The sequence below is a fragment of the Octopus bimaculoides genome, chromosome 1, assembly GCF_046866305.1.
Source record: "Octopus bimaculoides isolate indiv1 chromosome 1, ASM4686630v1, whole genome shotgun sequence".
Classification (NCBI taxonomy): domain Eukaryota; kingdom Metazoa; phylum Mollusca; class Cephalopoda; order Octopoda; family Octopodidae; genus Octopus; species Octopus bimaculoides.
The window spans coordinates 201,016,594-201,031,820 of NC_142928.1; the positions used below are offsets into that span (position 1 = coordinate 201,016,594).

The following is a 15,227-nucleotide window of genomic DNA, read 5'->3' on the forward strand; positions in this document are numbered from 1 at the left end:
CTTCCTTCAATACAGCATCATGTATCCTGTGGACATTCGGATGACAAGTGGCCCTCTTCTCCCTTTCACTCTAATCATCATCCAGAACTTTGCTTGCACCAGACTGGTCTGTCCACCATTCCAATCCATGAAAGGACTTAACATTACAAATGTCATAGATGTCGTGCTTGCAGATGATGACATAATCCCGCCAGTGCCAGACTTTGGACCTTGGATGCATCCACGTTGTTGCGTGATCACCTTTGTGCATAAAATGAGTGCTTGTGATGTAAAGTCCATGGTCATCGCAAAGCTCCAGCAGCATGAGACCATTGCTATTCATTTTCCCTACTCCAAAACGTCCTAGAGAGTTCCATGTTTGCCAGTCTGTTCCAACCCAGGCATTGAAATCCCCCAGTAGAATGACTTTATCAGAATTGGGGATTTTCCTAAGTATGGCTCTCAGCTGGGTATAAAAAATGGTTTTATCTTCATTACAACTAGTCAAAGTATGTGCATAGGCACTTATTAGAGTAGCAAACTGCCCACCTTTCAGGTGCAATCGTAGAGTCATTAGATGTTCATTTATAGGAACAGGGAGCTCTACCAACTTCTTAAGGATATCAGATTGAACTGCAAAGCCAACAGCAGCCTCTCTGTGCTCCCCTTTCTGCCTCCCCTCCAAAAAAGGTGTATCCACTTCCAACTTCGTCAAGCTGACCATCACCTTCTATATGAATCTCTGAAAGTGCAGCTATATCAATGTTATGACAGTTCAGCTCGAGAGCAACAAGTGCAGTGTTTCTTTTGAGGCCTGCAATCACTCTCGTTATCCAACAGAGGGCGCACATTCCAACATGAAATGTTCAAGTTCCATCCAGATTTTGTAAATAAAAGGCTCTTTGTCTTTCGAGCACAGGGTGGACATCCATCAGTCAAGCTAAACTGACCAGATATAGAAAGACAGGCACATTTTTGGTTCACTTTTTCTAGAACCTCCCCAACCTCTGGGTGAACAGTGCCCTCTCCAAAAGGGGCTGCTCAGACACCCATGCAGCAACTGAATCCTACCGCTGTTTTGGGCTACAAGAAGATGACTTTATATCTAGCATGGGCCACCTATGTGCAGGTCGCTGACTACATGCTTCCAACCCGTCAGGTCTGCATGCTTCACCACCTTCCCATCACCGCAGGACTTCCAAATAAAAAATATACTAAAAGTAAGTTAATATATAAATATATACTAAAAATAAAGATATGTATATATACTAAAAATAAAATGAATATATATATATAGGGAAAAAACAAAGGGAGTAGAAAAGGCACATATCGAGCAGAGGTCAGCGATGCCTGTCTAAAGTTTTAGGTCCAATAAGGCTTGCACGACACCTCACAGACCCTCTCCACTTTATTGACATTATCCAGAGACAAGCTGGAGCAATATGTCTGGTGCCAATATGAGTCGCAGGCTCAGGGATGTGGGAGTGCCATGATCTCTAGCACAAACCAAAGATCCCCAAAATGTCCAATGCCATTCCCTGCATATCTGGTTTTATATCAGAGTGACCTTCTCCTAGAGACATGCTTCAACAGAAGCTGAGTGGGCCTCACTCCCTGTGGTCTTTCAGCATACCAGACACCATTCCGGAATTTCTGCATACCCATGCTTTTGCTAGATAGCCGTTGAGCCTGCACTAGGTTCAACTGACCTTTTTGTTTTTAATCCTGCTGGGTTTCTAGCAACCCTCCTCACCAGGATATCCTTGTGGGTGTGCCTGTTTGGTCACTGACAACCCCGACACATAGCCACAGTGGGGCTATGGGGTACTCAGCACCCCCAGTTAGAATCTCAGCCCCCTCCCCCCATCGCCGCCTTCTTTTTTCTCATAAACAATATCTGAAGTCGTTAAAGATGCAATAAATTGAATTTCTTTTGATTTAGTAGTTAGTGATATGAAAATGTGGGTAAATTAGAGCTGGTCAAAGTGTTTGTTGTAGTAGAATTGGCTGCTGACCCGGTCATCACCTGTAGGTTGAATTAAGGAGTGGATAACACTGGGTCAGTTGTTGTTGTTGTTGTTGTTGTGGTGGTGGTCGTGATGGCAACGGCGGTGGTGGTGGTGGTGGTGGTGGTGGTGATTGTCGTTGTTGCTGTTGAAAAGTATGTGAAGAATTGTTGCTATAGTTAGAGATTTATGGTAGTAAACGCATCACTACACACGTGTATATATGTGAACAGAGACGGACGTTAAAAAGTCATTTTATTTCTACAAGTCAGAGAGGATTATTGTTTGCGAAAAAGGAAAGAAAATTTTTGAAATTTCCCAAAATATACATTCGGAAAGGATTTTTCAGGTGAGAACTTTCACTGAATAAGTTTTCTTACTCTTTGGACAAAGTTTAGACTGAAATCATTTTGTGTTTAACTAAAAAAGCATAACTTTGAAGAAACTGAAAAAAAAAAAAATTGCTTGAACTGAAATCTCTTACGAGTTTAATTTAAAAATACATAAATTTTAAGAAATTGTTACTCTTACTACGATATTCTACCTTAGAATTAATTATTGCGAATATCAGTGCCCCAAAATAATGAATTACTACCGACAAAGAGAACTGAAGCAATCCTTGCTGAATTTCCCATCTGATTCACCTAAAAATGCTAACAGAAGAGAATTGCAAACAAAGTTTCACAGCTCAAGGGAGGTCCTGCAAAGTCTTTGACACCCTCATTGGATGATCTAGGACAGGTCGACTGCCAACCAGTGCAGCCAGTTCTAGCAAAGTTTGATCCAAAAATTTATAGAAATCAGAGACATGACTTCTCGTCGTCCATAGTTAGAGTATTCTCTTTCAAAGAAAACCTTGTTTTATTTTGCTTGTCAGTACTTTAATACTTCTGCTCAAGTTGATACTTGTTTTATTAAAAATGGATATTCTAATTGGCATCATGCAAAATAAAAAACACAAAGATTTAAATAAGCAAGCAAACTGCATCCCATATCCAAGCTATGGTAACATGGAAGGAACACCAACAGCGTTTATCCACAACATCCATGTCTTCAATCTTGCAAAATGATCAGTTGAGCAAAAACCGTTATTTTTGGAAATGTGCTGTGCGTGAGAAGACCCGGCAAGCCAAGTAAGATCGTTGCCAGTGCCCCTGGACTGGTTCTTGTGCGGGTGGCACATGAGATGCACCATTTTGAGTGTGGCCGTTGCCAGTACCGCCTGACTGGCTCCCGTAGGATTTTCGAGTGAGATCGTTGCCAGTGCTCCTGGACTGGCTTGTGCGGGTGGCACATAAAAGACACCATTTCGAGCGTGACCGTTTTCGTGCGGGTGACACGTAAAAGCACCCACTACACTCTCTGAGTGGTTGGCGTTAGGAAGGGCATCCAGCTGTAGAAACTCTGCCAAATTAGACTGGAGCCTGGTGTTGCCATCCGGTTTCACCAGTCCTCAGTCAAATCGTTCAACCCATGCTAGCATGGAAAGCGGACGTTAAACGATGATGATGATGATGATGTCAGTTCCATTGTTGAATTTGTTCATTTCCTTTGTGCAAACGAATTGCCTTTTCAAGGAAACAAAAATGAAGCTTTTCAGGATCTTTATTCGGAAGATGATACGCAGCCTTGTGGTCTTTTTATGAAATTATTCCAGTACACATTAGAGAAAGACTCAAAGCTAATGGAATGTTACGGCACGATTCCAAAAAATGCGACCTACACCTCAGCAGCAATGCAAAACGAAATCATCAAATTGTTGAGCAGACACACTGTCAGCCTCGTGGTCGATGAAATAAAATGTTTCGATGTTCCTTATTTTACGCTGAAATGTGACGGAACGTGTGATTTGAGTAATCCTGAAAATCTTGCAATTGTTATTAGGTACTTGAAAAATGGCAGGGTTCTGGAAAAGTTAGTTGTGATGCCAACTACTCAACATTATGATGCTGAAACATTGGCCGACTTGATAATTAAGGAATTAACCAACCTTTGCATTGACCCAAAGCATATGTTGTCACAGTGCTATGATGGTGCTTCTGTGATGTCTGGCAAAATAGGTGGCATGCAAAGAAAGATTCAGAATCGACTTGAGAAATATATTACCTTATGTTCATTGTCTTAATCATCAGTTGCATCTTGTTGTGGTTAACACAATAAAATGGATTCCGGAGTTAGCTACGTTCTTCGACACCGGTAATATTCTTCATAATTTTATTAAACGGCCAAAGATAGCTAGTCTCTGCAAAGGATTGAAGTTGCCACATTTTATGGAGCATAGGTGGTCGGGTCATTTCACTGCCATTGCTTCTGTAATAGAAAATCACTCCAGAATTGTTGGTTTGCTAACCGAATGCACAGATTCGTCAGATTCAAAAACGTGTATAGAGGCAACTGGAATTTTACCTCAAGTTCATTCCCCAAGGTTTGTTTTTCTAGCCCTTGTTCTTAGTAAAATTTTTGCATATAATTAGACCAGCAGACAAACAGCTTCAGAGTCACAAATGTGATATATACCATGGCCTTGAGCTCCTCAAGATTGCCAAGAGTGAAATAACCAAACTAAGAAACTCTTTAATATTTGATGAGATTCTAAAACAAATGAGTCAATTTAATATTATTGAGGAACGCATGCGTCTGAAAGATTGCAAGTCCCGACATTTTTCAGATTATGTTCTTGAAGCCCTGGTACCATCACAAGATGACTGGATAACCTTTCACCGCAAAATTTATTTCGCAATCTTCGACGAAAGATTGGGAGAGCTAGATAATAGAATTTCAGAGCAAAACGATAGTATATATTCTTCTTTGGCAAGTCTACTACCAACGTCCGAGACATTTTTGGATTTTGATGCTTTAAACCTTTGAACAATTAAGTTAATTGCGATAAATCGGCCTCACTTTCTGAACTTACTGTGGTTAAAGCAAACATTTCCAAACAAAATATGATGACACTGCTTGATATTTTTGGATCTTTATGTATTGTACAGGATGCCTTTCCAAATGTTTATCTTTTGTATGGTGCAGCATTGACATTTGGATCGAGCACTGCTACATGTGAATCATCGTTTTCGACGTTAACTCGAATTATGACACCCTTTCGACGAAATATGAAGCACCAGCGAAAATCAAACCTCGTGATACTTGCTTCCCTTAATGAATACAAATCAAGTATAGAGAAGGACGACATTCTTAATTTTTTTGCTTTGCGTTGCGTAGATTGCAGTTGTATGAAATGAACGTAACCTGATTTTATTTCGTGTTCTGTATTATTTTGAGAGACTTGTGTCGTACAGTTCTCGTACAACATAATAAAAATAATACATTAAGTCCGTTTAAGAAATAGTACTAAATGCTTGTCCGCTCATCGGTACTACTCGAACTCCCGAGTCGACACATTGCTCATGAGCAGTCGGGTCCGTCAACCGATTGGCCTTACTCCACCATATTTATCCTGGTGGACTAATCCATCCGTTCTACTTTGGGGGTGTTCTATTTCAACACAACAGACATAATCAAATTTTATAAACAGTACGGTTTTTAGAGTTCTGTTCAGCCAGCAGATGTAATATGAAAGACCCTTAAGAGAAAAGCCCCCTAAGACAAAAGCCCCTCAAACAAACCCCACATAATTAAAGTATGAAAGTGTTTCCGTTTTAGTTTATTTGAAATTATATAAAAATAATGTTTAAAGATTTGGCTATTATCTCTAGCATGTAGAAAGACCTTTTAGGCTTAACTATGTGCTTGTTGAAAATCATTAAAAAAATATATTGGAGTCAATACATTCGACTAAAAATTCTTCGAGGTGATGCCCCAGCATGGCCTCAGTTTAATGATTCCAACAGGTAAAATGAAAATTAAAACGAAATATATCAGAAGTTTTGACCAGGCTACGCATCAAGAAATGTGGGGGGAAAAAAAAAATGCAAAATATAAGCATGGGGCTTTTGTTTGTACCCTTGTTCAGTACCCCCAGCTATCAAAAGGAGAGAGTAACCTATCAGCTTAATACCAAATTGTTCCACTTATAACTGAACATAAAAGCAAACATTAACTATATATATAGATACAGATATATACACACACATATATATATACACGTAACATTAGGAAGGGCATCCAGCCTTAAAAACCAAACTAAAACCAACTGGGACTTGGTGAAACTCTCCAGCTTACCAGTTCTAATGTACGTATGTATCAGGTCATCCCATAAGTTCTGTCCGATTTTACCTTTTTTAAAATTGAATGAAATTTAATAGTATTTCAGAATGTCTAATGGAATTAAAAATTATTTTTATGCATTTGTGTACATTTAAACTAATTAAATATTATTTTACAGAATAATAGAATTAAAATTTCTTTGATTAAAATCCTTTCTAACATGGAAGTATCCAAAGAGCATTTAAGGCACATAATGCTTTATGAGTACAAAAAAAGGAAACTCTGCAGCCGAAGCAACTCGAAACATACACTCAGTTTATGGGAAAGAATGCTTGAATGAAAGAACTTGCAGAAGATGGTTTGCAAAATTCAGAAGTGGAGATTTCTGCCTTGAAGATGAAGACCGAACAGGACGTCCAGTTGAGTTTGATGATAAGTTCCTTGAGGCATTACTTGAAGAAAACCCTGCATTATCAGTTGAAGAATTGGCAATAAAGCTTAGTTCAAACCATACAACTGTTCACCGTCATCTTCAACAACTTGGAAAGGTTCCTAAACTTGGAAAATGGGTGCCTCATGAATTGTCCGAAAGCAACCGCAAATCCCGAGTTGACATCTGCTTTTCTCTCCATTCTTGCGAACTCATTTCACCCTTTTTGGATAGATTTGTGACTGGTGATGAAAAATGGATCTTCGATTGAAATGTTAAATGTCGTAAACATTGGCTTGGTAAAAGGGAAAAAGCTCAACCACAACCGAGAAGGGAACTTCATGGGAAAAAGGTTCTTCTCTCTATCTGGTGGGATTGCGATGAATTGTTACCACCTAATGCAATAATCAATGCTCAAGTCTACTGTCAGCAATTAGAGCGTTTGAACCAAGCTTTGAAGAAAAAAAGACCCGCTTTAGTGAATCGAAAAGGAGTGATGCATGACCCCACACTGCAAAGATTATATCACAGAAGATTGAAGAACTTGGTTGGGAAAAAATTCCTCATCCACCTTATTCTCCCGACCTTGCTCTTTCAGACTAGCATTTGTTTCGTAGTTTACAGAATCATTTGGGGGACGTAACTTTTGCAAGCCAGGAGGAGGTCGAAACTGACATTTCAGAGTTCCTTGCTTTGAAACCAAAAGAGTTTTGCATTGATGGGATTAAAAAGCTTGTAAGTAGATGGAAGGAAGTCATAGATAATCAGGGAAAGTACATTGATGATTAAATTTCAATTAAATATAACAGTTGATCACTTGTTTTCTTTATTCAAAATTCGGACAGAACTTATGGGATGACCTGGTACTTATGTATGTGGGTATGTATATATATGTATGTGTGTATGTATATATATATATATATATATATATATATATATATATATATATATATATATATATATACACATACACAGTGGGGGGAAATAAATATTCATACATGTCAAAATTCTTTATTTATTTAATTTCTAATTAACATAGATGGGATATACCAATACTATATTTGCATGCACATGCATAAACTAAGAATATGCAAAAGAAACTAATAAATTATAGTAACTAATGAATTTATATACAATTATAAATATTTAGGGGTGAAAAAAGTATTCATACAGAATAAATTTATGAGTTTCTATGCCACAAAATACTGTTAAAATAATTTTTTTTTTTTTTTAGTAGAACTTTCTCGTTTGTTCCAATAATCTTATCAGTGGTCACTTTTAAGTGTCAAAACGCTAGCTTCTTCATTCACCACTGAGACAATATAAAGTAATGTCGTAATAATGGCGAAAAGTAAAAAACTCACAAATTCAGTGAAAAACTTAATTATTGAACAGTGGAAAGCAGGTAAAAGTTACAGGAAAATATCAGAGACCCTTTGTATTCCATTTTCTACCATATCTTCATTTATTCAAAGATATAAAAAATCGAGGACTGTTGAAAACAGAATAAGATCCAGTGCACCACGCAAGATTTCCCCTAGATCTTTAATTTGATACATTCTAGGAAAATGTTCTTTGGACAGACAAGTCGAAAATTGAATTGTTTGGACGAAATTCGCATAGCCATATTATTCGCCAAAAAACACAATTCCTACTGTAAAGTTTGGAGGTGGCAACATCATTGTGTAGGGGTGTTTCTCGGCAAATGGCACTGGCAATTTACATGTGATAGATGGTAGAATGAATGCAGAGATGTACCAAAATATTTTGAACAATAATTTATGCGACTCTGTAGAAAAGCTCCAGCTTTGTGAAGGGTGGGTTTTCCAACCAGTTAACGACCCTAAGCACAATATAAAGTTATTAGAATGGCCAAGCCAGTCACCTGACTTGAACCCCATTGAGAATTTGTGGCATTATTTGAAAATTAAAATTCATTCAAGAGCCCCAATGTGCATTCTAGATTTGAAGAAAATTTGTCAAGAAGAATGGGAAAAAATTCCTTAAGAAACATGCGAGTCATTGATTAAGAACTACAAAAAGAGATTGGTTGAAGTGGAACTGAATAATGGTTATGCTATGAAGTATTAAATCAGAATTATCAAATATTTATATTCTGTACGAATACTTTTTTCACCCCTAAATATTTATATTTGTATATAAATCCATTAGTTACTATAATTTATTAGTTTTTTTTTCATATTCTTAGTTTATGCATGTTTATGCAAATATAGTATTGGTATATCCCATTTATGTTCATTAGAAATTAAATAAATAAAGAATTTTGACATGTATGAATATTTATTTCTCCCCACTGTATATTATATATGTGTCTATATATGTGTGTGTGTGACTGCATTAGTATCTGTTTGTCTTTTAATCACATATTTGTAAACAAGGATCACCATCATACAAGCAGTGTCATCCATTTCCAGTCTACAATGAAAACATGTCTGGCCATGGGGAAATATTAGCTTCCTTGGTGAGGATTGGTGATCGGCAGGTCATCTAAACATAGAAAATTTGCCTCAACCAATTCCACCTGAAGCATAGAAAAGGAGACATTAAAACGATTATTATTATTATTTCATGTTTGACTTTTGTTTTGCATTTGTACAAGTTGGATCCAAGTCTCACCCAGAGACCTCAAGAGACAACAAGTTAGAAGTTCATGTAGGTGTTATGCCTAGGGTACCATATATTTGGATTTGTACATAGTATTGTTCTAGAGAATGTTTAAGAAACCATAAGAAAATTATGTGTTTGTTTTTATTATTATTATTATTATTATTATTATTATTATTATTATTATTATTATTATTTAACTGAACAAACAGCAAAGAAAAGAAATGTCTTCAACAAGAGAGAGACAAAGTTAAATCTTATTAAATACTATTGTATATAAATAGGGGTAAAGACCCCCTTCGGTCATCAATGGCCATGGTATTGCACCTAGAAAGTTCCCCTCTGTCTATTAAAGAATCTTCTTCTAAATGATGGAATTGTATTGTTTCTTGGTATTGCAGCTGATAAATTACTGAAATTATATCACAGGTGAATTATATATATTTTGAACAAGAACATTTGTTGGATTAAATATGTTGTATACTTTATATTTATAACAGGTATTTTTGGTATACCCATAGAAGAAGGAACCAAATGTACAGTAGATACTATACAGTATTATCTTGATACTCACTCAAATTCTAAAATAAAACATATTTGTTTGATTGATGTACGGAAGGAAGTAATCAGAGCTTTTAAGCATCATCTAGAAAAGGTGTTTGGAATCAGTGAACGCAGAGGTAGGACTTGTTATTTGTTCAATATTTTAGTGAAAATTTAAATGGTTTCTTTCAGGTGTTAATTAAGATTTTTCCTCCTTCAGTCAACCTTTATCTGATTCCTATTATTGGTTTATGGGTAGAGCCATGGATTTGTGGTTAAAAAGCTTCATTTCTAACCATGTTGATTCCCAACGTAAGGCAACTCAAGCAAATCTCTTCTAATATGGCCCTGAGCTGACCAAAGCCTTGTCAACTGTTTTACGATACATTGTAAACATGACTATTGTTTATATTCTAATTAATATGAAGTTATAAATTGTCCAAAACAAAAAAAACGGCATTGGAGAGTTATCAAATTGTTGGGTCGGGTGATGAAAGTCACAGAGAGGGTCATAGCCCAACTAATTAAGGGGAGAGTTAGTTTAGACAAGATGCAGTTTGGGTTTGTACCAGAGAGAAGCACCACTGACGTTATATTTTTGGTAAGACAGTTGCGGGGAATAAAAATCTGTACCTAGCTAAAGATAAACCTCTGTACTTGGCCTTCATTGACATAAACAAAGCCTTTGATAAAGTCCCCCAATCCCTTATCTGGTGGTGAATGCAGAAACTAGGGATAAATGAGTGGTTTGTGAGAGCTGTTCAAGCCATTTACAGAGATGCTGTCACTAAGTTGAGGGTTCACAACAAGTATAGTGAAAAATTCCAGGTGGCAGTAGAGGTTCACCAAGGATCAGTCCTCTGCCCCCTCTTATTCATCATAGTCCTCCAGGCAGTAACAGAGGAATTCAAGACGGAATGCCCCTGGGAGCTCCTCCAAGCTGATGACCTGGCCCTCATAGCAGAATCACTACCAGAACTAGAGAAGTTTCAGGTGTGGAAGCAAGGTCCAGAATCAAAGGGCCTTTGAGTTTATCTAGAAAAAAACCAAAGTCTTAGTAAGTAGGAAGGTTGAGAAATCATAAATCCCTTCAGGATTGATCTGCAGAAAAGGTGTAGGTAGAAGTTCCATAAGATGTAACTGGTGCAAGCTATGGACACATAAGAGGTGCAGCAATATCAAAGAAAGGTTAACTGGGAAGATAGTTGTTGTGTGTGGCAGATGTATAGGGACAATAAACAGAAATAGAAATGTACAGAAAATAAACTCCATCAAATGCCTGTGAGGGATACCTAGAAGTAGTTGACTGCTTCTGCTATCTGGGTGAACAAATTAGCAGTGGAGGTGGATGCTCCAAGAGCATAGCTGCAAGAATAAGATTAGGTTGGGCAAAGTTCAGAGAGCTTTTACCTCTGTTGGTAATAAAGGGCCTCTCCCTCAAAGTGAAAGGTAGACTCTATGATACCTGTGTGCAAACAGCCATGCTATATGACAGTGAAACATGGGCTGTGACTGCAGAGGACATGAGAAGGTTTGAAAGAAATAAAGGTAGTCTGCTTCAGTGGATGTGAAATGTCAGTGTGCATGTGTGACAGAGTGTAAGCATCTTGAGAGCAAAATGGTGCACAAGAAGCATCAGATGTTGTGTGCAAGAGAGAAGAGTGCACTGTGTAAAAAAGTGCTGATCTCTGTCGAGGGGACGTGTGGAAGAGATAGACAAAAGATAGACATAGGATGAAGTGGTGAAGCATGATCTTCAAACATTGGGCCTGATGAAGGCAATGGCTAGCGACTGAGACCTTTGGGCAATATTCTGTGCTTAAGAAGACCCATCAAGCCAACCGAAATTGTAGTTGTGTCCGATACCAGTGTCACATAAAAAGTACCTTTCAAACGTCGGGCCACACAGAGGTGATACGTTTCTGAGACCTCTGGCAATTTACCAGACTTGAGAAGACTCATCAGGTTAATTGAAATCGTAGTTGTGGACGATGCTGGTGTCATGTAAACAGCACCCATTTCACTCTTGGAGTGGTTGGCATATGGAAAGGCATCCAGCTGTAGAAACTGTGCCAAATCTGACTGGAACCTGGTGCAGCTCTCCAGCTTATCAGTTTCAGTCAAACCGTCCAACCCATGCCAGCATGGAAAGTGGACGTTAAATAATGATGATGATTTGAAATTGTTGAGATGCTTGAACGGAGATGCGTAGATATGTGCTGCATCCAGGAAGTAAGATGGAGAGGAGGTTCTGCAAGGTTCCTCACAGGCAAAGAACACAGGTACAAGATTTTCTGGGCAGGGAACACTGACGGGGTCGGGGGCGTAGGAATACTTCTAGCGGAGAAATGGGTGGATAAGGTAATCGAGGTCGTTAGAGTAAGTGACAGAGTACTTAAGATCAGACTAGTGCTTCATCATAGATTAGCTACTGTCATCTCAGCCTATGCACCTCAACCTGGGCTACCAGATGGTCTGAAAGACCAATTCTATGACACCCTCTTGCAAACTACCTCGTCGACGAGTGACAGGGACCTTCTCTTTGTGGCTGGAGACTTCAACGGTCATGTCGGACGTCGTGCTGGGGGCTTCCATGGCATACATGGAGGCTATGGCTTCGGTTCCCGCAACGAGGAGGGAACCAGACTGCTGGAGTTCTGTGATGCAACCAATCTTATGGTCTGCAATACCAACTTCAGGAAACCTGCCAGTCACCTAGTCACCTACCGCTCCGGCAGACACTCTAGCCAAATCGACTACATCCTCGCCAGAAATAGGGAAAGAGGGCGGCTTATAAATGCCAAAACCTACCCTGGCGAAGAATGTACCCCACAACATAGATTAGTAGTTAGCGACTTTGGGATCAAGGCAAAATGGGTGCCCAGAATTAGACAGGCTTGGAGAAGAAGGGTGTGGAAGCTTAAAGACCCTGCAAACGGACAGAGACTTAGAGACAAGTTACTTGAAGCATTTAACGAAATAGAAGGGGATATAGCATCATACAACGTGGAAGACAATTGGAGATTTCTGCGGGACAACCTGTTGAAAGCCACCGACCAGATTTGTGGGTGGTGTAAGGTCCCCTCCCAACCCAGAGTAACGTGGTGGTGGAACAAGGAGGTAGACAGGGCTATTAGACAAAAGAAACAAGCTTGGAAGGACTGGAAGAACGGTGGTAGCAGGGAATTGTACCAATGTGCCAGAAGGGAGGCTAGGCGACAGGTTTATTTAGCCAGAGGGGAAGCAGATAAGGAAAGATTTGCCAATGTTCTGCGCCGTGAGGACCAAAGACTCGAGGTATTTCGGGTTGCAAGACAGTGTAGGAGAGAGAATAGTGATGTTGTAGGAGAGAAATGTGTTCGCATGGATGATGGTACGCTTGCATTAAATGAGGATGCAAAGAAAGAGGTCTGGAGATGCCACTACGATAGATTGCTTAATAAAGAGAATGAATGGGAGAAAGAGAGCCTGCCTTATGTCGACCCAATAGAGGGACCAGCTATCCGAGTTGATAGTACCAGGGTAGATAAAGCAATTAAGAGTATGAAGACCGGGAAAGCCCCCGGCCCATCAGGAATCACTGCAGAGATGCTCAAAATATCTGGCAGTGTTGGCTATAGCCTAGTCACCCGTATTACGAACCAGGTGATACACGAAGGAGTCATACCCTATGACTGGTGTAGCAGCATCATAGTCAACTGCTACAAAGGTAAAGGGGACGCTTTAGATACAAATAATTACAGAGGCATCAAGCTGTTAGATCAGGTTATGAAAGTTACAGAGAGGGTCATAGCCCAACTAATTAGGGAGCGAATCAATTTAGATGAGATGCAGTTTGGGTTCGTGCCAGGTAAAAGCACTACTGATGCCTTATTTCTAGTGAGACAGTTGCAAGAGAAATACCTAGCCAAGGATAAACCTCTGTACCTGGCTTTCGTTGACATGGAGAAAGCCTTTGACAGGGTCCCCCGATCCCTTATCTGGTGGTCAATGAGGAAACTTGGGATAGAAGAATGGCTAGTGAGAGCTGTGCGAGCCATGTACAGAGATGCGGCCAGTAAGGTGAGGGTTGGAAATGAGTACAGCAATGAATTCCGGGTAGAGGTAGGGGTCCACCAAGGTTCCGTCCTCAGCCCCCTATTATTTACCATAGTCCTCCAGGCAATCACAGAGGAGTTCAAGACAGGTTGCCCCTGGGAGCTCCTCTATGCTGATGACCTTGCCCTAATTGCGGAGTCACTATCAGAACTAGAGGAGAAGTTTCAGGTGTGGAAGCAAGGTCTAGAATTGAAGGGCCTTAGAGTCAACCTAGCTAAAACCAAAATCCTAATAAGTAGGAAGGTAGATAAAACACAAACCCCTTCAGGTAGATGGCCCTGCTCAGTATGTAGAAAAGGAGTAGGTAGTAACTCTATAAGATGTACCCGGTGCAAGCTATGGACACATAAGAGGTGCAGCAACATCAAAGGCAGGTTAACTAGCAAGTTAGTTTTTGTTTGTGGCAGATGTTCAGGTGCAATAAAGACTGCAAACAAACAGGAAACAACTTCTATCTCATTCCAGGGTGAAAAACTAGAGGTAGTCGATAGCTTCCGCTATCTGGGCGACCAAGTTAGTAGTGGGGGTGGGTGCGCTGAAAGTGTAGCTGCTAGAATAAGAATAGCCTGGGCAAAGTTTAGAGAGCTCTTACCCCTGCTGGCGACAAAGGGACTCTCACTCAGAGTAAAAGGCAGACTGTATGACGCATGCGTACGAACAACCATGCTACATGGCAGTGAAACATGGGCTGTAACTGCTGAGGACATACGTAAGCTCGCAAGGAATGAAGCCAGTATGCTCCGTTGGATGTGTAATGTCAATGTGAATACCCGTCAGAGTGTAAGTATCTTGAGAGAAAAGCTGAACATTAGAAGCATCAGTTGTGGCGTGCAAGAGAGACGATTGCGCTGGTATGGACATGTGGTGAGAATGGAGGAGGATAGCTGCGTGAAAAAGTGCCACACCCTAACAGTTGAGGGAACCCGTGGAAGAGGTAGGCCCAGGAAGACCTGGGCTGAGGTGGTGAGGCAAGACCTTCGTACATTGGGCCTCACCGAGGCGATGACTACGGACCGAGACCTTTGGAAATGGGCTGTGCGTGAGAAGACCCGGCAAGCCAAGTAAGATCGTTGCCAGTGCCCCTGGACTGGTTCTTGTGCGGGTGGCACATGAGATGCACCATTTTGAGCGTGGCCGTTGCCAGTACCGCCTGACTGGCTCCTGTAGGATTTTCGAGCGAGATCGTTGCCAGTGCCCCTGGACTGGCTTGTGCGGGTGGCACATAAAAGACACCATTTCGAGCGTGGCCGTTTTCGTGCGGGTGACACGTAAAAGCACCCACTACACTCTCTGAGTGGTTGGCGTTAGGAAGGGCATCCAGCTGTAGAAACTCTGCCAAATCAGACTGGAGCCTGGTGTTGCCATCCGGTTTCACCAGTCCT

The 15,227-nt window shown here is 40.2% G+C and overlaps 1 protein-coding gene across 3 annotated transcripts in view; it reads left to right on the forward strand.

Moving 5' to 3' along the window:
• LOC106867104 (protein mono-ADP-ribosyltransferase PARP14) overlaps nucleotides 1-15,227 on the forward strand; it is a 111,652-nt gene that overhangs the window by 20,620 nt on the left and 75,805 nt on the right. For all 3 annotated transcript variants that reach the window (XM_089337588.1, XM_089337636.1, XM_089337683.1), the window contains one exon: nucleotides 9,705-9,884. In XM_089337588.1, coding sequence (XP_089193714.1) covers nucleotides 9,705-9,884 — 180 coding nt within the window. The remainder of the gene's footprint in view (nucleotides 1-9,704; nucleotides 9,885-15,227) is intronic.